Raw genomic sequence first — 23736 nt, 5'->3', positions numbered from 1 at the left:
TGGTTTTCAATTAGCCACAAATTAGCCACAATTGGCTCAAGATGAACTATGCCCTGCGAAAGAGGGTGGCTACCACATATGAAATTTGCTTATAGGATCAAAGCCAATGTTGCTTAATGCCTATGGATTAACTCCAGTTAATAACATTTCAAGAAATGTTTCAAGAAACATTGCAAAGAGTTTCTTTTTCTTACTGCAGTGGGTTATAATAAGTCTAGGACAACTGCTTAGCAGATTGTGTGCCGGACAAGGTTGCCAACCAGCTGGAGGGCTGTGGGCATGAACATGGGGGATTGTGACACTGGATGTGGCATTAAATTATTTCTGGTAAAAAGCAAGGATAGCCCCAGGAGTTGCAGGAGACTCTATGATGAAACTATAGAATTTCCTGTGAATTGAAGTGCTCACCTGGAAGTGACATGGGGTAGCTCTAGAAATCAGTGGCAACCATAGAGTTTCTGGTGATTTGTAGAACTACCATTAGTCAGTTCCATTAGTCAATTGCAGAACTACCATTATTCAACTGAAAAGAATTACACAGTGAGTAAATACAATCAACAGGATGGGGCATTCAATAAACAGCGAATAGGATTTGGGTTGTAGAACCTACCAGAATTTTTTTTTCAAAAAACCAGAATTGAAGTAAAACATAGGTGTTAACGTGACACGTAAAAGGACATATACAGACAGTTGTTGATTTTGCTTATTTGCAGGTTGGTACCTGCAGAAGGCCCTATTCAGATGATTGAAGCTGACATTGCAGAAGGGAATGATGGTTCCGCACATATGAGGGTACGAAGCCATGAAGGACTTTATATGTGATAGCCAATACCTTCAATTGAGCTTGGAAACTTATGGGCAGCCAGTGGACTGACTGCAGAATGAAAGTAATATGCATACTCCAACTAGCTCCCAATAATAGCCGAGCTGTGGCATTCTGTACCAGCTGGCATTTCCAAATTGATTTTGAGGGGAGAGCAATGTACATCACATTTCAGTAGTCTAGTCTCGTAGATTAAGTTTGGCAAGATCACCTGTAAGGGGGCATTTTTGGAGCTATACTGTGTCTGGCATAAAGATGTTAGTATGGTCAATTGAGGTGCAGTGGTTGAGAAAATTCCACATTAGAATATAGTCCCTAATTAATATGAGAATTATAATTCATTTTTATATGCTAGCTTTGTCAAACCCATTCTTTTGTACATTATTGAACATGGTACTTTGATACAAGATCATTTACAGTTCGTTGAAGAACTATCATCAAACTTTCAAACAGATGTGGGCAACAGGGTTAGATAGAACTTTCTTTTTGGCTTTGTTGGGGCTGCTTTCTTTTTGGTTTTGTTGGGGGTGTTTCGCGATACTGAACTGGTTGCTGGTTCACGTGACGATCCCAGCAGCTAGGATTTGTGGATAGGCTGCTTGGAGGTGAACATATGGCTGCTAAAATCCAAGATGAACCAATGGGCCCAGGGGTTACAGTTGTTCTCTGTGCTTCTCTGTGCAACCGTGCCCTGTATGTGACACTGCCGAATATTTTGTTGTGTAGTTGGCACTGCAAGGCCCCCTTTTAGTGCATGTGGATTGGTTGTGCCTTTTATGCTTGCAATTCGCTAGTGTCCTATGGACTAGTGTCCTATGGGCTAGTGTCCTATGGACCTGTGTTTGGGACCTAGGTCTACTGCCAGGTAAGGTTGGCCTGCACTCATTTCAGATCAAGGCCACATCTTCTGCTGCCACACAAGGGCTCTCCCCTGAACAGATCATGGCCATCCATTGCTGGTACTCAGCAGCCTACAAAGGCTATGTTTGCCCCACCCCAGGATATCGACTAGTCTGTTTATTTCCAGTTTCCCCCTGGTCTTTGTAGAGAGGTGTGGCTTTTGGGCCACAGTATTGTATACTGGACTGGCAAGTACATGAAGCTTCTAGCTGGGGTGACAACGACATTTCTGTGACCTGGCTTGAGCATCAAGGAATGCAATGGGAATCCCTGCTTCCCACCTTTGAGTCAGTAGTCTTCGAATGGGGACCTGCCTCATGCTCTGATTCTCTAACTGGGTGAGAATGATCTTCCTGTCTGAAAAGGGGTATTTCTGGCATGGCACATGATGGATGATGTGAAAACTTTGGCCTGGTGGCTGCTGGGGGTGACGTTCTTTTGGTCATACTTTCTGAAGTGGTGCGAGTGGTATGGGGTGGTTACCCTAGACATGTGAATGGCAGGAAGAGCCATAGCGCAGTGCGTGCAAACAGTGCGTAGCAGAGTGTTGCCACATCCTGACACCTCTTTCCTGATGGTGGCTCCTTATTGGCCTGATGGAGTACACCTCTCTGAATGGGGCATGGACATTTGGCTTCACAGCATCTGGCAGGCACTGTGTGATTGGTTGCTGTGTGAAAGCTTTGGAAGCTTTGGAAGGAGCAAGGGCAAGGAGTGGGTCCTTGCTCATTTTGCGAGTTGCGCATGGGATGGATCCTTCTGACGGACGTCGAGCCTGGGTGCCTGCTTCCCCATTGGTAGGGTGTTGGGCAGGCCTCAATGGGCCCGCACCCCCAGACAGCAAGGAGAGATCCATCTAGTTGCTGGTGCCCAAATGGCTCCCATCAAAACTTGCTGCTTGGTTCCTCCAGCACTTGGACTGGGGGAAGGCGTGGCATTGGGTTCAGCAAGCGTGCTCCCCAGTGGTAGGATCTGCCCCTGTGTTTCTGCTTCTTTTGCTGATAATCAATAAACTAGCTGTGACAAATATTTTATACCGCATAACTGTTGTCAGTGTATCTGGTTTGCAGGCTGGTATCTCCCACCTCCCCTTGATTAGCAAATAGAAGCACCACTTATTAAGGGCATTTTGTGCTTTTGCTGTCAGGATGAAATTTCTTTTAATTTCTTTCTTGAAAAGTTTTAATTCTTTCTTTCTTTGAGTATATTAAAAATAAGCAACTTTACACATGGGTTTAACTCTGAAGTATTCTGAATGAAATCTGAATTAAAATTTCCAGCTGTTAGGTGTGAAACAACTATAGGCCAAGCAACTATTAGCTTGTGGCTGGCATCTTCAGAGGATCCTCTGAAGATGCCAGCCACAGATGCAGGCGAAACGTCAGGAGAGAATGCTGCTAGAACACGGCCATACAGCCCGGAAACCACACAGCACCCAAGTGATTCCGGCCGTGAAAGCCTTCGACAAAACTATTGGCCAATTGAGGGAATCATACCTTCTTTGAAACATAAGGAATGTTACATCTGGTAACTGCCAGTGGGTCTATTGCCATGTTTTCCCTAAAAGTGAAGTCTAGTTAGTGTATGGGATTTAAATAAAAAAGTATCTGAAGATTTTGTACCCAAAATAAATAAATAACCATTAATGTGAAGGACATACCTGGCAAGTGGCTGCAGTCAGACAGATGAATAAAACAGTTTATTACCTTCAGAAAGAGCAATTGATTTTACCCTGCTCTCCTTCGCCCCCTCCTGTCTATCCTTTTATTTTCATTTAACCCTGCCTCAGTTTAAATGATGTATTTCTGACATCCCTGTCACAGAAACAGACTTTTCTCTGTGATACACCTCTGAAGATGCCAGCCACAGATGCAGGCGAAACATTAGGAACAAGATCTACCAGACCACGGCCACACAACCCGGAAAATCCACCACAACCAGTTGAATCTGGCCGTGAAAGCCTTCGACAATATATTGGTTTGATGTTTGTGAACAGAAGAGAGACCTTTCTTTAGACAGGTTCAAATGTAGCAAATATTTGCCAGCATGTAAGTAGTTTCTGAGATGTAAATAAAGCCTGAACCAACAGCAAGCCAGTACCCAGAAATCAGTGCTCGGGATGTTGCGTAGCATCTGAGAGTGAAAATATGTCAAACGAGCAAATTCACAGTTAGGAGGGTGGGTGGTAGAACTGGAGCTTCAGATCCACGTTCTTATTAATCTAGCTATTTTTGTTTGTTTGATTGATTGAGTTGCCTAATATAGCCTTTACCCAAATGGAGGACTATTTTTTCAGAAGTATATCATTAAAAAAAGAAGTTTGTCCTACATTTTCACACAAGTTACGGTTATAATTGCATAAGTGTGTAAATATCATTTTAAAGGGTGCTGCTTTACATCCAGGGTCACCTTTCAAGTAAATACAGATATGTTTTTTATCCTCCCCCGTTTTTAGAGAACCTGGGTTAGCATGTATGAATCACCCTTTTCCATTTTATCCTCACGACAGCCTTATGATGTATGTTGTGCGGAGCCAGAGACTAACTAGCCCACAGTCATGTTGGAGCCTTTGTCTTGGTTCTAAACCAGCGCTCTGAGTCTGTGGTCAGGTGCCCAAGGCAGAACAAGCTGAAGCTGAATACAGACCAGACTAAGGAAATGCTGGTTGAGAAGGCTAATATTCTAGGGACTGAATCTACTTGTCCTAGAAGGAATGACACTAGTTTTTTAAAAGCAAGTTATGAGCTTGGGGTAGCTCATGGACTCTGTCTTGCTATTTGTAAAGCAGGCTGGCGTAGTGGCTAGGAGAGCTTTCTACGAACCGCATGTGGTTCTCCAACTGCCTTGAACTGTTATTGTAAGCCACCTTGAACTACAAAATCCAATTGAAGACTTGCTTGTGAAAGTGACCTTTCAATTTTTTAAAAGAAGTGTGATAACAGCTTGCTGGAATGGATTTTGATTGCAAAAAAATATAGAATCCAGGGCTCCTGTCAGAACCATTTTGCAAGCAGCCAGTAATGTCTTCGCTAACTTTGTTGACAAAAGGTGAATTAAACGTTCCCCCCCACTTTTTTTTTTGCAAAAGATATATGAGATATGAGATGTTCTTGTATGAATGGAAACCTTCATGGTATTTTTTAAAAATTGTTTTTTAAAATAATTAAAGCAATTTTGTTTTTTGAAATAAGAAGGCTCACAACCCAAAAATTTAAATAAACGGAAAAAAACTACAAATTTATCTCGATCTTTCTAGGTGTTGCTATGCATTTGAGTAATATGTTGTCAAACCTACGGCATGCCTAAGATGTATTAAACTAATATTTCATAAGAATGCCAGAGCCCTGTTGATGTATTAATGTAATGCATCGTTAAGGCGCCATTGCTCTTGTGACATATAGCTCAGAATATTCCTGTACTGGTTGGAGCACTACATAAGACATCTAGATATTCTAGACCTAGGAAGGTAGAAAATGTTCCTTTGAACTCAGGTGTGTCTTACAAAGGTTTTCACAGGCAGGAAAAATAGACTTGATTGGAACTATGGGTGTGCATGCCTCTCATGAAATTAACGTAACAGTGTCTTCATCTAAGTTGGATGAGTCTAAAATGCCTGCTGCAAAATATCAAAAAAAACCCCAAAGATTTAAACCCCAGTCCTAAACACCTTATATACAATGCTTTCGGATTTTGCACTTCTTATGAAATGTGAAAGGGAAAAGATACCTTTTATCCTCAGTAAAAGGCTTCACATACAATGGAAATTTGCACATGGCGCTGAATGCGACTGCTTGAGGTCATGTACAGTTGGTGGAACCGGTTTCTCAGTTTCCTTGTGGGCAGGGGCTGGTTTGTGAGAGCAATGAGTTGGAGATCAAGGATTTTCCTGAACACAGACCACACTCTCCTGACTTTTGGAATTGTCCTTGCTACTGGATTCATTGCAAGCTCCTGGTCTTAAACTTTAAAGCCCTTCATAGCAGTGATGTAAGGATAGAATTTTTATGGGATGGGTTCGGTGACTGAGGGCTTACTGGCTGTTCCATTCCAAGCAATGTTTCAAGCAAGCCGGATGTGTAATGGGAGGAGTTTGAACCCAAGAACCCCCCCACCCATGTCCCTGCTTCATAGCCTTGGATCCATGCACCTCAAGGGGTGCCTTTTCCTATATGAGCCCATGTGCCAAATAGAACAGCAAGGCTTGTATGCAACTACTCCACTTAGCAAAGTGTGAAGCCTTCTTCTCTCCACCTTCACCTTTGTATAAGTTGGAGGAAGACTTAGGTTGGAGAAAGGCTTCTGAATTGCTGAGTGGAGGGGTAGGATACTGGTTACTGCTTTGTCACGTTAGAATTGTTATGATGTAGTTTTTTTGTGTGGCTGTCCCTACATTTTAGAATCACCTCTCAGATGAAGTACAAATTGTCACATCCCCCATGTAGTTCTGAAAGGAATTTAAAACATTTTTAAGGGCATTTGGTTAATTGACAAACTTGATCGTTTTGTATTTTTGGGTGTATTTATAGTATATTCGATGCTTTGAATGTTTAGACTATACTTTGCATATATTTTCATCATTGCAAAGCTTTAAGTTTAGGAAAAAGCAATTTAGAATTTTTTAATAAATAAAATCCAGGGCCACTTGTTAAACTTTTCATTGACATGTATGGCACTTACATGCAGGACAAAGGATCCTAGAACTACTGTGTATAGCATTGATAAATATTTAAGGCTGTATTTAAATTAAGTGCAAATCTGTAGGGCTGTTACGGATCAGATGGGTGAACACACATGATGTCTGCTGAACCATTGGCTTTTTGACATGATGTGTGCCTATAAACTGCTCATGTGACCTACGCTGCACATAAATGCCCATGTGGGTACAATAATGGATCTGTCAGTGTCTACACTGAGTAAAAAGCATGAGATCCAGTTATTCATGTGTCATTTCCATCCATGTGTTGGGCCTCTGGGAGTCAGAATTGCAAACATGGCACTCCTCTTTAAAGACGCACATTCAGTTAGTGGAACTTTGCACTGTGAGCAGAATTAATCTTCTAAATAAGCTTTATAAATTGAAACCTGTAGTAGTCTGTCAGTGATACATGAGATGCTTCCCTCTGGACTATTTAGAAATAAGAAAAAAAAAGTTTAATTGGCTTTCTGTTCTCTGGAAATATGATAGGCAGCCCTGCCCTGAATATGTGTTATTGTCTCAGTTATGGTATTTGGCTGGTTTAAGTTTGTTCATTTGTGAGTTGAGGGACAGGAACTATCCTCTGGTGACTTTTTTATCTTAAGAAAAGCCTGCTGTAAAAGGGAAAAAAAGAGGAGAAAGAAAAAAAGATGTCTGCTTTTTAGTTTCCCAAGTTTTGTTTTTCTCAGTGGTATACCTTTGCAGACACAGAGAAGTTCAAAAAAGTTTTTTTTCTGCCAAATAACCTTCCTTGTGTGTGTGCACGTGTGTATGACAGTTCCTGAGAACCTTGTTGGTTTTGACAGCAATTTGAGTAGGGGAGCAGTGTTACAAGTAGCTGTGAGAGGCCAGAGACAGCTTGACAGCTTGGCACGTTTAGTGACGAAAAGCAGTTCTCCAGCCTAACAGATGCTACTCTGCTATTCTCTTTGATCACTGCATGGCTGCTTAAGAGGTGCTGTTACTACAAGCGTGTGCCATTTTCATTACAGAGGTGGACTACTTCTGATAGGGAGTGACTGCTGCTGTGACCGAAACATTACATGGGAATGAGGTATCTCCTTAGGGCACACACTAGACATAATAAAAATTTCCGTCTTCCAAATGATCTGGTTCCTTTTGGGATGTTTATATTAAAAGGGAGATGAACAGAAACCCTTTATTAAGGGAAGCATCAAGGACCTCCTGGAATAAACAAAACAAAAATCTCATGAGTCTTTCACTAATCCCTCCTTCAAATGCCCTAATTTGTGAAATTCTTTTAGAGCATAGCAACCTATGATACTTGAGAGAAATATTCTTGTATGCATTATGGCTGTGGTGTCTTCTTCCCTGGGTGGGTTCCACCAATTTCCCAAGAGATACTGCATGTAGGAAGTGCTTACCCAATGATACAGTGTGGGCCTTTCCCCACTTACGGTTTGCGGCGCGCTACTCTCAACGCGAGCAATTTCTGCTGTGGGGTCGTGTTCCCCACTGCCCCGCGCTCTGCATGGGGCAGTCAGAAGGTGCCGTTTCTTCAGCATCAGAAATGACGCGTGCTGAGGGGACGTGAGAGTGCAGAGTCGGGGCGGCTGCGTTGTCACCGCCTGGACTCGTGGGGAGCGCTGCTGGACCACGTGCTATTTGGGGAGAGTAGCGCGCAGCAAACCGTAAGTGGGGAAAGGGTCTGTGTGATGTTCAGTGGGATTTTTGATTTATCAGCTATGCCAGATCAGAAATTACATTTGAAAGTCTTCTCAGTTTCAAACATGACTTGCAGTATGCCATAGCAATTTGACTGAGGTGAAAACCATGGCTGGCTCCGGAGGGTGACAAAGGAGAACACATGTTTCGGCCTCAAGGATATCTGTGGAAATTTCAAATACAGTCACTGTGCAGACTTTCCTTTGCTCTCACCATGAGTAGCACTGCCAGTCTAAAGTAAAGCTCAGGCAGGGAAAATGAGGAAACTATCCAGACTGGGGTGGTGGTGGTGAATGAGCTGTGGGAACTGCGCTGGCTATGCCAACGCATTTGTCGCCTCTGCCAGTGTAAGGGGCACACCTGCTGGTGGCGAGGGCAAAGGCCCTGATTGCTAGGCACCCCACAGCTGCACAGTGGCAAAACCCGGAAGTGGATGCTGCCATGGAGCAATGCTGGAGTCTGAGCGGATGCTGGTGCAGGGGGGTAGGCTACCATCAGAGCCCTCTGGACTTATGCTGCACTTTCGTGTTTGGACTATTTGGGACAATTCAGGTGGCAGGAGGGTTTTCGAATTACCCTTCTTTCTGTGCCACCCAAAGTTCCTATGGAAGTGACGTGGTGCTGTCTTTGCCTTTGTCATTCCAAGCTGCCTTCAAACTTCTCTCCTCTCTGAATTGCGTAGGATTAGACATAGATATAGGATTGCTGTATGAGTCACCTGGCAAAAGGCAGTGCAGTGTGGTCTCCATTTGCACGATCTACATGCTAATTGTCTTTTTCCTGTAGTCCTCCAAATCAACTCCAAAGTACATAATAATAATAATACATAATGTCTATGTATTATGACCACATATAGCCAGCAGTAATTTTTCTAGCTTCTGTCAGTATCCGATGACGTTTGAGTCAACTTAGCTGAAGGAATGTCCTATAGTTACCGAAGGACCATGTATATATTTTAGTATTTAGTATTTTAGTACCAGTGTCTATAATTGTGAGCAATAATGGGCAAATTTTGTATGCTTATTTTGTATGTTTATTTTATGCCAATAAAGGCTTATTATTATTACAACTCCAAAGTACATCTGCAAGATACAAGCAGAAGGTACAAGGGGACTTCAGAAGTTTTTAACATTAGAATCTATGTCATTAGCACAGCTTCAAAAATTTTTTGACCTGTGGCGTGGTGGGGATGGGGCCGTTCCTGCTCAAACAAACAAACAAAAATTTCCCAAAGCTGATATGGTGTGAGAAGAACTCATGGCGAGGTTGTTGGGATTGCAGCCTATATTTTAAACTATCAGAAAGGCATCTATGAATAATAAAATGGAAGTGTTTCTGTGGTTGGTTATATTACTGATGATTCTGCTAGACTAGTTTCAGTGTTACTCGGTTCTCATTCTCAAGGCTTTTCTTCCACAAACTGGATCCAAGTGTGAGAACTATTTCCTGGCCTAAACTTACAGATGCTCCTGTCTCTGAAAACAGCTCATCTCCTCAATATATATATATAAAAACTGCCTTCCAGGCCAGATGTCTTCATGCTGATCAAGGACCTCATCTTTGCTGTTGGCTGGATCATTCTTCAGCATGGGCCAATTGCTACTGTTGCTTTTCCTGTTTTGACATTTTTGGGGAGATTTCTCTACTTACGGCCACAGCATGTTTCTTCTTTGTATTTTGGATCTGTTGAAGTGAAATTTTGTTTCAACTTTACTAGCAATAATGACCATTGTGCAAAAAACCAAAACAAAACAGTCTCTAGAAGACTAATCCTCCCATGGCAAGAGATATGGATGGGGCTTATGCATATCTACAGGAAATTGGGCCCCTCAAACATCCCATCTTTGCCAAGGAGAGCCCACAGTATGCCTGTGAAGATGAGGAGAGTTCTCCCCACCCCCACCCATTTGTGAAGCTGGATCCTGGCTCTTCAAGGAAGTGGGAGCAGCAGGGTGCCTGTGAAGATGGAGAGAACTTTCTGCCTCTCACTCTCCTTCCTGCCACTCCTTTGCTTAATCTTCTCTATTTTTGCCCCAACTTTCTTTCTGACCCCTAACCCAGTTAAATCTTTTTGCCCCACTCCCCCAACTCTGTTTTTAACTTTCTACCCTGTTACCGCAACTCTCTTTCTGCCCCCTCCCCAGCTCTCTCTGTCTGCCCACTTATTCCAGCTCTCTCTTTCTTTCTTCCTACACCTGTTCTATATGTTTCTGCCACCTTACTCCAGCTTTTGTTCTCTCTTTCTCTTTCCGCCCTCAAGCCCAATTCTTGGTAACTTGTCTTACTACCTCAGCTGGAACCATTCTGTGTGTGATGAGACCTCCCCACCCCTAAACAGCTTGTGGTGGGTTGGCCTGTTGAGTCTGGCTGCTGGTGTTGAGTTCACTGCTAACTTACTTGAGAGCTGGCTCAGGCAAGGACAGCCATGCAAGGATCCCAGAAGCATTACTGACTGAGTGAGAAGGAGTCTAGAAATTGTAGTCCCATCAGCCCCTCAGTACATAAAGAAATGGCACCCACTGGACTACATCCCCCAGGCTCCTTTCCTTTTCTGGTTCATCATTGGGAACACACTGCTCAATTATATAGTAAGGTAATGCTCAAGGTAGCTTAATATTGATAGTAATTAATTGTGAGGATGGGCCATAGCAGAGGTGGGATCCAACCAGTTCTCACCACTTCTCTAGAAGTGGTTACTAATTTTTTCTGAGTGCCAAGAAGGGGTTACTAAAGCAACCTCCCTGCCCAATAGGGACTGGAGGTGCGTGTGTACGGCGACGCCACTGTTTGAATCCCACCACTATCGGAACCTGTTATTAAAATTTTTGGATCCCACCACTGGCCGCCATAGGTCTAAAAATTGTATTTGATATTAAAGAAAGATGGATCAAATGATTCAAAAGGGTTTTCTCTCTCCAGGCCAAGCTTCTCAGCTTGTCAGAAGTCATGTAGCAGTTATACAGGCAAGAAAAGATAAAATCTATAAGATTTGGTCACTACGGGCCAAAGATGTGACAGAAGACATATATTTTAGGCCTGACATAATGATAAAATTATCAGTAAAATGGGCAAATCAATCATCAATACAGTACAATACAGTACTTATTAAAATGGGGCTTTAAAAAGTATAAAACAAAATTGTAAACTCAGCTAAAACCTGTTAAAAAGAAATGCTTTGCATTTTCTATGAGAACTTGACAATGCCAGCTTTTTTTATCACCTCATAAGAACATAAGAACAAGCCAGCTGGATCAGACCAGAGTCCATCTAGTCCAGCTCTCTGCTACTTGCAGTGGCCTTTGGGAGCTCACATGCAGGATGTGAAAGCAATGGCCTTCTGTGGCTGTTGCTCCCGAGCACCTGGACTGTTAAGGCATTTGCAATCTCAGATCAAAGAGGATCAAGATTGGTAGCCATAAATTGACTTCTCCTCCATAAATCTGTCCAAGCCCCTTTTAAAGCTATCCAGGTTAGTGGCCATCACCACCTCCTGTGGCAGCATATTCCAAAAACCAATCACACGTTGTGTGAAGAAGTGTTTCCTTTTATTAGTCCTAATTCTTCCCCCCAGCATTTTCAATGTATGCCCCAAATGTATGCCCCCACCTCCAGGAGATGATGAAGAAAAGTAGAAGAAAAGTTTGGATTTATACCCTCTTTTCTCATCTTTAAGGACTTTCAAAGCAGTTGTGCTGCAGGCAGGCAGGCAGGGTATGGTCAGGTCCAGTCTTGCTGGACATAACAGTTTAGCCCCAGTACAGCACTGGCATAGTCAGAAGACAGTCCAATGGGTCAAGGCAGGCGGCAGGCAGCAGGCAAAGGTGTAGTCACGGGTCAGTTCAACAGGTCACGACACAGGAGATCAGGTAAACAGGCTGGGAATCAGGCACACGAAGGCAACAGGAAACACACTTGCTGCACCCAGGCAGAAGCAAGCTCACAGCAAGGCTTATATAGAGAGCCTTGCCCAAGGGGTTGGGATTCTGCAAGGAGTTAATCCTCATCAGATGCAGACACTTTTATTTTCTTATATTTTGGTGCAATACAAACACTCCTCCTTTGTTTCTGCAGCAGCTACCTCTGTTTCTGCCTCCTGTGCACAGCTGACTCATTACTAGGTTCTGTAGGAGGATCTGCAGGCTCCTCCACCTGTACATCATCAGACAGGGAAGGGCTGGGAGTTGGCTCTGCTGCCTGGTCTTTCTCCAGAGCATCCAACTCTGACTGCACCGTGTTGTCAAGTTCTGCCTTAGAGTCCTCTGTATCCTGGTAAGTACCCAGGGGCTGGCTCATGACAGCAGTTTACAAACTCCCTCCCTTCCACTCCCCACAAGAGACACCTTGTGAGTTAGGTTGGGGTTAAGAGAGTTCTGAGAGAACTGTGACTAGCATAATGTCACCCAGCAGGCTTCATGTGTAGGAGTGTGGAAGCAAATTTGGTTCACCAGATTACACAACACAACGCAAGCCTTTATTGGCATATAAAACAGGACAAAATTTTAAAACAAAACAAGGTTAAGAAATACAGTTAAAATTACTAATTTCCAGTATAAAATTTGCAACAGTTTCACAAAAGAGTACATCAGAGCTGTTCAGGAGATTGGGTATCTTATAACACTCATGCCACTGAGAACATTGCAAGAAAATGGAATTCATGTATTTCATGCGTATCTTATCATATTTAGGGCATAGAAACAAAGAATGGTCAAGTGTTTCAACCGTAGTCATATCACATGAACAAACTCTTTTAGAACGTTCCATATTCTTAAATCTTCCCTCCAGCAGAGCTGATGGCAGCACATTACATCTTGCAGTAGCCAAGGCTCTCCTCTGGGTGGGATTAATCAGCAGACGAAGATATGCTGCCATAATTCCACGCTCGCATGGGATTAATAATGTAGTCGGAGAACTTGTGAGGTAGGTTGGGGTTAAGAGAGTTCTGAGAGAACTGTGACTAGCATAATGTCACCCCAGCAGGCTTCATGTGTAGGAGTGTGAAAGCAAATTTGGTTCACCAGATTAGAGTCCACTGCTCATGTAGAGGACTGTGGAATCAAACCTGGTTCTCCAGATTAGAATCCACTGCTCTTAACCACTACGCCACACTGGTTCTCAAAGAACAGGCACCACAAATGTGGCCATCTGCAACTTTACCTGGCAGATGAAGTACCCACTAATAGTTCCTATTGGCCCAATCTTAGCATGTGCCTAGGCTCATATAAGTGTATTGCTGGGTAATAATAGCTGTATTAATGAACTAACAGAATTTGAGATAAGGTTTCATGAAATATCAGTTTCAAACTGAGAAACTATTTTGCACTTACCGTATATACTCGTGTATAAGTCGACCCGTGTATAAGTCAAAGCACCTAATTTTACCACCAAAAACTGAGAAAACTTATTGACTCGTATATAAGTCTAAGGTGCTAACTCCAAAGCAGGCAGGGGCAGGGAAGAGCCAGGGCGCCTGCCACTCCCCCCCGCCTCCTGGATCCCCACAGCAGTCCCAGCCAGCTCTGGCTTTTCCTTGCTTGCAAGCAAGGAAATGCCAGAGCATGCGGGGGCATGGAAGAGCCAGGGCCACCCATGATGCTGGGTGCACGCCTGTGGGGTGCTCCACCGCCCCACCACTGCCCGTCCACTCACTGTCGCCGCTGCCTCCACTCACTCACTCAGTCATCTTTTTCTTTTGCAGGCTATGCAGGCTCAATTTCAGGGAAGCTGCCGCTCCGGGCAGCCTGTCTCTATCTTTCTTAAAAGGGCAATGCTCCTTTTTTTTTTTGCTTAAGCCTAAGCAATCTTTGGAGCATTCCCTTTTAAGAAAGATAAAGACAGGCTGCCCGGAGCTACAGCTTCCATGAAATCGTGCCTGCAGAGCCTGTGGGGAAAGAAAAAGATGACTGGCTGATTGAGGGGGACGACAGGTGATGCCGCCGCCGGCGGCTGGTGGCTTGCGTATAAGTCGAGGAGGACTTTTTCATCACAAAAAATGTGCTGAAAAACTCGACTTATCCGCAAGTATATACGGTATACATCACTAAATGTGTGCAAAGTAATAACTGTGTACAACTAATTATAAAAGTTCCTCAAGCAGGTTTCCTGGAAAGTCTGTGGCATAGAAATGTTCTAAATAAATACATCTGTAACTGAATACAAAGTGAGCACTGATGTTGACTCAACAAATTGCATAGTGAATGTATTCCATTCAGCTTTAGCAAGTTTTCTTTTTATGATTGGGATTCCATTTCAACAGAGTATTCTGATGATACTGCTGATTACCCACTAATACATCACAAGTCATCAGCTGATTTCCTACTTACAGTGTTGACCTTGGTAACACAAATGTCATAAAGTAGGACACAGGTTCTTCTGGCCAGAGAAAGGTCCTGAACCCACTCCCAGGAATCAAATAAAAGTAGAGAGTGAATTCTATTATGAGGTATGTAACTCTGACAGCATGCTTGAATTTCTAGTTGGAATTAAGGAAAGTCATCATTGGTTCCACATTGCCTTTCTGGACTGCAACTTTCCTTGGCCCCTTCCACACAGGCAGAATAATGCACTTTCAATTCACTTTCACAATTGTTTGCAAGTGGATTTTGCCATTCCACACAGTAAAATCCAGTTTCAAAGTGGATTGAAAGTGCATTATTCTGCATGTGTGGAAGGGGCCCCTCCTGTCTGCTACATACTTGTTCCCAATTCTATCCTTTCTCATCCTATGGCTGGTTACCTGTGGCCTGATCTATACTCACAACAGAATGAGGTATTACAGTGCTAGATGTAAGATGAAGTGCAATCCTACTGACTGAAGATCACATTTTTGAATGCCCTGTGCTTCTGTTATTGTTTTTAACCTTCCGCACAAACCCAAAATCAGCACAACAAAGAAAGGGGCTGGATTTTTTTCTTGATACACTAGTTTTAATGCACAGAGGTTCTGTCACATGTTGGAGAACTAAAAATTCAATACTACAATACATTCTAACACTCAATAATCTACTTCCTCATTTGTCTGCAGATTCTGATCCAGTTTTATGTCTTTTGCCTATCTTACAGACTTTGCATAGCTAACATAGACTTCAGAATCTCTACCACCTGTAATCCAAAGACTCAGACATTAAATGATGTGTGCTACTTAGGGAAGGTCTTTTCTGCACTGAAAGGCACTACAGTCAATGAGTACAATAGTATGCAGGCAGGCAAGAGGACAATTGCCTAAATATGTGATTTGTTCACTTTTCTCCATTACTGTTGCTGAATTACCTCCAGTCATAGCTTTGACCTTGGCCTTCAGCCACACAGAGGACCACCTATTCCAAGATGAATCTACTTGACCAGTGCAATCATCTTCAGTAGTCCTGTGTCAGATGCCATGAAATGCAGCCTATGGTTCAACAATGCCATCTGTTTGTAAATAACAAAACCAACAACAACAACTAGGAACTTGTTTAGAATTGGAAGATTCTTGTACTGGGAAAAGAGAAAGTAGTGCAGAATTATATGGCTGGTGAGTTCTGAAAAGTAAAGTAAATTAGAAATGGGTCACACTTCAAAATTATTTAGAACTACAAACTTACAGGTATATGCAACCAACATTTGTTAGTATAACAGAATGAGTATGTTAACATGAAGATTTTGTGATGTGTTCCCAGGTAGGAATTGGATGGTTGAGGAAGCCACCTGAGGGGGGGTCCACCTAGGATATCTTGCAGCCTTGGGCTGGCAAAGATATCCTTCAGTGTCAATGAACCCATTCATAGGATTCAGTAGAGGAACATGCATTTGTATGTTTTGCTAGATCAAGGCCTCAGCAAATTCAACTATGGTGACATGCTGTTTATAGTGAAGAAGGCTAACAATTCCAAATTGTTTCCATGCTCTGAAACAGATGAACTCTGCCACTATAACCCATCATAGCGAATATCAACTTGGTGTGAAATTATTTTGATGGGAATAAAATAAAAGATTGTGCTATACAAAATGTTCTGTGGTTTAGTGGAGATTCTTTCAGTGGGAAAAAACACTTTTTAATGTACTGGACAATTTTCTCTCCAACAGCTATGGCTATGTGTAGGTTTCTTAGCTTTTAAAGTAAAACCACTCTATGTCCTATCATCTTTCCTGGTTCTGCAGCAACGACTGATTGGAATGATAAAACATATTTAATCACTTCTGCAACACTCCTATGTTTTTAATCTTAAATTTGTACATATTGAGTAAAGCAAAGCCTAGCACATCAGATATAAATTAATAACAGTCCCACTTCATGAAGTTGCTCTGTAAAATACATAAACAATAATTTATTCAAGCCTGCTTAAAACTTCAAAGCAATGATAATAATCCAGCACTTCATTACTTAGTATTTATTTCAGGTTGAAAGTCAATCCAGGTTAAATATTAATGAAACCTAATGAGTGTCATGGTTTTCTACATCAGATTCTCCTTTTAGGTTATCTTTCTTTTTCTTTCCTTTGCCAGGCTGAAATGGAGGACCTGGAAAGGGTGATAACTTGGAAAATTCTGACATAACATTGCTACTGATTTTAATTTTAGTTGCAGTCATCTCTGCTGATCATATGTGTTTCTAAGCTACAAGTGCAGGAATGTGTCACGTAGGTTAGCTGATCAGAAACGCCTTGTCTAAAGTTGCTCTTTGTGTATTGAGCTGTAATGCTCCTCAAAACATGATTGCTGGCTACTGGTAGGCATGTAGCAATTCATAATTTGGTGTGTGGGATCAAAGCTTTTCAGCTAGGCTTGTATGAGTGGTGCCCATGAAGCCAATGTATTCTCTGTGGTGGCTCCCTTGTGGTTCAACCCATCTCTTGTTTGCAGGCTGCTGGGCACTGCCAACCAATTGTGGTTAAGTACCTGCCAGACACTGTACCTGCCAGACACTGTGTGCCATTCAACTCAGAGAGTCAAAGGTTATGCAGCATTGGGGGAGGGGGGGCAGAATTACTACAAGAATATCAATCTGAGCTTTTATTCTTTTCAGTACATTCATTTTTTCTTTTCTCTTCAGATTGCCTTGTACGGTCAGTTCCATCACAGTTCTAGACTAGCACAGGACTAGTATTCTGGCTATTGGAGCCTCTCTAAAAATTCAGCTGGAAATCTTTTGCAGACTTGACATTTTCTTAAGAAAACATGCTAGGAAGTGAGCATGCAAAGCATGTGCCCTATCAATGCTTCTTACAAGTTATTTGTTAAATTTCATTGTGATGGTATCACACAAAGGTTTGGACTTCACACATTTAAGTGTGCAGTCCTTTCTGCATCCATTTTATTTTATGTTTCTGCTTGAGGAATTGATTTTCATTGAGGTTTTTTTTCAAAGAGGTTGTCATAAAAACCATTTTAAATGATCAGATCAATATTTATTGAAATACTGGAAATAAAAATCCATTGGTGTTGAGAAATTCCTGGCAAGAACTGACATGACAACATGAACTTCACATATACAGTAAGAGAACTTTAACAAGTAAGTAACTGCACATTCTAAGGGTTGGATGGATTCAAATGCCAGGCAGCTGCGGAACATCTGTAATACAAATATTCAGACACTACAGATTGTCTGGTTACAAACACTGAACAACTATAAGAAACCAGCCAAAGCCAAAACCTTTGTATTTTGGTCTGCTTTTACTAATATGTAATTGATAAAGCAATCGTAAGTAAATATCTTGTTACAAATTGGTTAATAATCAACATTAGTTTGCAAACTTTGGGTAATCAGAGGGATTCTTGGAACCACAAATATTGGTTAATATGTGTTCTAGGTTATCTGAAACCATTTCCACTAATTGTTGTTTGCCTTTTAACATCCTTACATTAACGATCTTGTTGTGTATATAGATAATTGTGCTTTGTTTAGTTGGTTTATTCCATTTTGCATGAAATTGGCCATGGTATTTCAAAGTTAAAGGTCATAAGAAAGGGTAAAAACAGTCAACTGTGTGCAAATGAGACAGAAACAAATTCAGAATTACTTTTAAATGCTACTGGTTATAACTTGATTTGTAACTTTTAAAGCAATGTTCCTATTCACATAGAAAACATAGACTGAATTTTCATTGTCAAAGGTCTGTAAGTCTGTGTTAGTTGTGTATGACTTGAGACATACTTCTAAGAGTTACATGGCCTTACCAAAGTTTGTTCATCTCCTCAGGCTGCATATGTAGCTGATACATAGGGCAAGTTCTTTATATGGACACCTTTTAGTACCTTCTACAAAAGGATCGTTCTAAGTTCAACTTGCTGTCACTGCTGTTTCTGCTGCCTATTTATTATTCTGTGGGTAGTGGAGCCAGTGGGTAGGGTGGGAGATTTTGGGGCACCACTAAATGGTTACAAACTATCTGTCATTTAACTTCCTATTGGCTGGAAGCTACATAGCTACTTTAGGTGTGCCGAAGGACTCGGAAATGCTTAGCAAAATTTTTCACTTTTTTGTGTGAATTGCCGTGTTCATGTCACATCACAAACTTCTTCTGACTTGCCTTTAGTTTCAAAAGAGGTATACCATGTAGAATGGAGGATTACTGCTTGATAAATATAATCCCTTTGGGTAGGTGAAACTTCTGATATACTTGTTTGAATCCCAGCCCTTATATATATTTTACCACAGTGGTGGTGGTGTAAGACTTTTAGATTTTCTGCATCTGATGCCAGTGTAACCGATGGACCTTGTGAGAGTGGTCAAGGCAGATTGCTCAGTACCACCTTTGTGAGGGAACAGTAGAAGTATAGGTAGCAGGGGCTAAGTTGTGGCAAAGGAAATGCCACTCTTTTGAGCAAGGATTTTATATTCTCCCTCCCTACTGGTTGGTGGCTCTGATCCAAATGTAAACAGAATTTTTGACCAGATTAACACGAATACAAAAAAAATTGTTGTCTTTGGTATACAACGTACACTGCTTAGAAAAAGAATTTGGAGGTAAAAATGCACCTCTTTAGGTTCACATGGAACAAAGGGTGATGCAAATCACAAAATTTACAATAGATTTTAAATAAACTACATTTAGGATTATGAAGATTTACAGACATTGATTCAAGCAAATGATTTTAAATGGTAAAGAGTCTTGTATGTCCCTGAACTATGTTCCACTAACTTGAAGACATGCTGTAATAAACATATATATTTGGCTTCTTTATTCTGGCTATATTATATATATATATATATATAAAGATGAAACCAAGGAACAATAAATTAGCATCATAATTGTCTACAATGAAAACTGTGATATACAATATAAATAAACTATTTAAGAGCCAGCAATCTTCATGAAAACAAATAAACAAAGCACAGGGAGGAGAAGTTTTATACAGTTTCTACAAATGATTGTGCAGCCAATAATCTAATAAGAAAACAATTAAGTATAAATGAGATTCCCTTTTGATTTTAGTGTCTCACGACATACAGTAATTAAGTACTGGTAAGGTCATTACCAATCAGAAAGTAACATTAAGGAAATCACTGCTCTGCAACATCGGCACAGTGTTCTCCCCCACCCCACCCCCAGGATCTAACAAATGTAAACACTATAATCTCACCCCCCCAATGTAGAATTAATACTTTCCCCCTCTAAACTTATGTTGATCTGCATCTATGCAGTTACCATTCAGGATTCTGAAGTAAGGCAAAGCTCTCATAACTCTGGCACTACATTTTATAATACTGATATCTTCATTTTGGATAGAGCATTATTTGTACTCCTCCAGTATTTGTTCTGCAGCAGACTTTGGTCTACATAGATACCGCAGTATCACTCTTCCGTCCTCACACAAAAGACTTTAGTCACTTTGCTAGTATAATTATTTTCTCATTCAAAAAGACTGTGCTAAAATTGGTTGTTTTTCATAATCCTTGTAATACTATTCAACTGCTTGAATTTCTCAGCTTATACATTTTGAGTGTCTTTACTTGCATAGGTAAAAGTATTGTGTTAATTGGCTTCTGTCACCTACCATATGATCCAGAAACTGGTTCAAGTTCATGTACTTGGTTTTAAGCACTTCGCAAGTATGGACTTGCAAATTACTACATCAGTGCAAGATGTCATAATGTGATTGCATTCTCTTCTTGCATGAACGTAGTAGCTGAGATAGAACCATATAGGGATGGCAACCATTAATTTCAAAAATACTGTCCTGGGCCATTCTTCAGGCAGGGGCAGGTAAAGCTAAGGGCCAGGGACAAGGAAAGAACATGTCAAACTAGGGCTTAGCTAAGACTAAGTGTCAATTTGGTGGTTGAGTCAGGGTGGAATCTGATGCACTGTGACTGGAACTTGGCGGGTATGAACTTTGTCATGCCACCTTTGGCTTGCAAGACTGTAATATTTGTTTCCTGCCAGAATGTAGGTTTACTGGTCAGATGAGTAAATCCAACTCTTCATATGTGACAAGGATTCAGACGCAGCAGCAATGGTGGCCAATTTTTTTTAACAGAAGTTATTATTCCAATCAATCTTAAATGTGAAGAAACTGCCCAGCCCTCTGCAAATTGTCTTGCTGAAGTAGAGTATAACAATTTAACCAGAAGTTTTAGTTAAGACAAGTTACAGCTAATAAGTTTTATTATATCATTTTATATCTAAATGTCAGAAAAGGTAATTTGACTTTTGACTATTGGTCAGATGAGTAACAAATGGCCAACTGGCAATTTCAGAGCAACCCACATAACTTGAGGCCCACCAAGGTTAATGAAGTCTGCCAATCATGTATTGTGGTTCCCAGTAGATTGTTATATATACTTTCTGCTTGGCAGGTCTATGCCGTGTTTTCACAAATGTTCTTCAGGCAGAAAGAGCATGCAGGAAAGCAATTCAGAGCATACTGGAAAGCAAGAGTGAGGAAAGGAACTTATACACTGCCACCTTCTGGCTGGCCCCATTGTTGATCTCCACGTGGAGATGGGAGCAGCAAGGATCCATTTGAGACTGGCTGAAGTCAGTCCCATCTCTCTGTGGAGGATTGTGGATGAGCTGCCTGGTCCCTCCTGACCTCCATGTGGAGATGGGGATGGGGTGAGTCTGGCTGGCCCCATCCCCAATCTCTAGTGGAGACTGCAGGTGGGGTGAGCCCTGCTCTCTGGCCTTCAATTGTGCCCCTGTCCTGGCAAGGATGGGGTGCAGCGGGGGGGGGGGCATGTGGTGCCATTTTAAGTAGCTATGCCCCTGCATGGTAGAGTAGGAATCTGAATTTGGGTCTCCCAGATCCTAGTCATACACTCTAATCACCACATTACACTGGCAATAAAGTATAAATGGAAATCCCTGGACTGTGTTACCTCCTGAAATCCAAGTACTTCAGTTTAACTAGGTTGCTGACTCAGCGGCGAAGCGAGGGGGAACTGTGCCTGGGGCACGCATACACCCTGCACCCCTGCTGCGGCGATGCCCGCCCTTGCCCTGGAACAGCCCGGAACGCCCCCTCCATGGCTTGGCCATGCCCCCCCCCATGCCACTGCGCTGACTGACTGTGGGTATTTATTTATTGGATTTGTAGCCTGCTCTTTTCCGTCAAGAAGGGCTCAGGGTGCTCACAACAACCACTTTTTGCAATAATAAATTCAGCTATACAATTTAACCCCAATTCTTTAAAATTCTTGAGTTTTCGACGCCCTAAAGATCAGTAGATAAACCAATCAAAAGGAGGGAACAAATCACGACCAAAGGATCATACCGGAGTTCCTAAAATGAAGATAAGAAAATGGGACAAGGCAAATAAAAAAGGAAAGGGATAAAAGAAGGGAAGGGCTAGCCAAGATGGATACTGTCACTGCTGCCAACTATAGGCCTGGGGAAACATCTCCATCTGACAGCTCCTATGGAATTCAGGTAAGTCCCACAGGCCCAGGTCTCACTTGAAGGAGCATTCCACCTGGCTAGAGGCAAAGCCAAAAAGCCTCTTGCTCTGGTTGAGGACAGACAGACAGACATTTTTTTGGGCCAGGGACTACTATTAAAGTGTTGCTTGCTGAGCATAACACTCTTTGGGGGGTACATTAGTTAGAGATGCTGCTACTTGAAATCCCCAAGAAATGCTGCTTTTGAGAGGACTTCTGAAAGAGTAAATAGCATCCACAAACCCATTTGGCACTAAAAAGCTTTGAGAAGCCATTCCAGCAATATTTGAGCTGGAAACACAGTCCAAAAATGGTTTTTCAGTCTCGACGCTTGTGGCTATTCCTCACTCCATCAGCAGAAGAGGGATACTGCCTGACCAACAACATGAACACAATGACAAAAAACAAAATAAAGTTTTTTTGGAAACATATCAAGAATGCCAAGCTAACATACAAACAGATTTCCCCCTCTTTCATATTCACTGATTGCAGGCCTGAGTCACAGACAGTTCAAAAACCAGGCTTTGTTTGTTTCTCTTGATTTGGTGGTGCTACTATCTATACTGCGGATGTGGCCGACCCCAGATCTTTATCACGGATTGGTGCCATGTCCTTGCTTGAAGAAGAGAGAAGTTCTTGGAAGGATGGCCCAAGGAGGTTGCAGTTTTACATCCTTCAGAGGTGTTTTCAGTCTTGCTAACCATTGAAGGAACTTAGTGCATATAAATCCCCTCGCCTCTTTTAGCTTAATAACACAGATAAAAGGTGTTCTAAAATTTCTCTTCATAGTGTTAATTGACAAAGTGTAACTTACAAGAATTGTTCAGTCCTTTTGTTTGTTTGTTTGTTTCACATTGGCAATGGTATCCGCTTCCTTTCAATCCAGTGATGAAGTCCTATACATGTTCCTTTGGAGAGACTGTGTAGCATTTGATTCACAGTTTGCAATACAAATACCCTGATACATCACTTATTTACTATTAAGTATTTGATTATTATACCATTTTTTTTGCAAAGTTCTTTTAAACCAAGTTCTTTTAATTAGGGTTGCTTGGAGCAGTTCAGAGTATTTTTTTTTCTTTTCTCAAATGTAGAAGCTGTGAAAGGGTATAATTTATGCTCTTTTTGCATGCAGCATTTCAATGAGGAGGTTATTACATGGCACGTCCCCATTCAGGTGTTTGTAGTAGAGGTATTCTTCAGCCTGCATACTGATGGCCCGGATTTCCGGGAGTCGCAGAAGAAGCTGACCAAATTTGTCTGTCTGCTGTGGATAGTTGCACATTGTATAGTCCAGCAAAGCAGTGTTTATTTGTTCTTGAACACCTTCCACCAGCTGGAAGTTCTCTAGATTTTTGACATCTGCATGAACAAAATGTAAAAAAGACACACAATCATAAAATATCACGCTATAACTTTATGGTAAATACAAAACCTGCACTGTACTTCCTGTTTACTAAAATGTAGTTTTGCTGAACAACTGCCTTTTCCTCTTGATAAAAGGATGCTTTATATACTGCTGAATATTCAGTAAAATCCCCTCTGACAAATTTCCTGGGAAAATGATCACAGCACAGCTTTAGTGGAACATCTTGTTGAAATTCTGCATATACCTCAGATCAATTAGACACCAATGGATTTTGAACAAGGTCAACTCCCCCCCGCCCCCAAATATCTTATAAAGGGAAAGGCTGAGGATTCCTAACAGTGAGGACTGTAATATATTGTCAGCAAATGACTCCCCTGAGGAAAATGTACCTTTAACCTGGTATATTA

At 41.7% G+C, this 23736-nt stretch overlaps 1 protein-coding gene across 2 annotated transcripts in view; it reads right to left on the bottom strand.

Annotated features, from left to right (window-relative positions):
- Positions 1–19672: 19672 nt before the first annotated feature.
- NR5A2 (nuclear receptor subfamily 5 group A member 2) overlaps positions 19673–23736 on the bottom strand; it is a 140691-nt gene continuing 136627 nt past the window's right edge. For both annotated transcript variants that reach the window (XM_048495827.1, XM_048495826.1), the window contains exon 7: positions 19673–23322. In XM_048495827.1, coding sequence (XP_048351784.1) covers positions 23075–23322 — 248 coding nt within the window. In that variant the 3' untranslated portion in view covers positions 19673–23074. The remainder of the gene's footprint in view (positions 23323–23736) is intronic.

Source organism: Sphaerodactylus townsendi, linkage group LG05, assembly GCF_021028975.2.
Source record: "Sphaerodactylus townsendi isolate TG3544 linkage group LG05, MPM_Stown_v2.3, whole genome shotgun sequence".
In the NCBI taxonomy this organism is placed as follows: Eukaryota; Metazoa; Chordata; class Lepidosauria; order Squamata; family Sphaerodactylidae; genus Sphaerodactylus; species Sphaerodactylus townsendi.
This window is presented reverse-complemented; position numbering and strand designations above follow the sequence as displayed.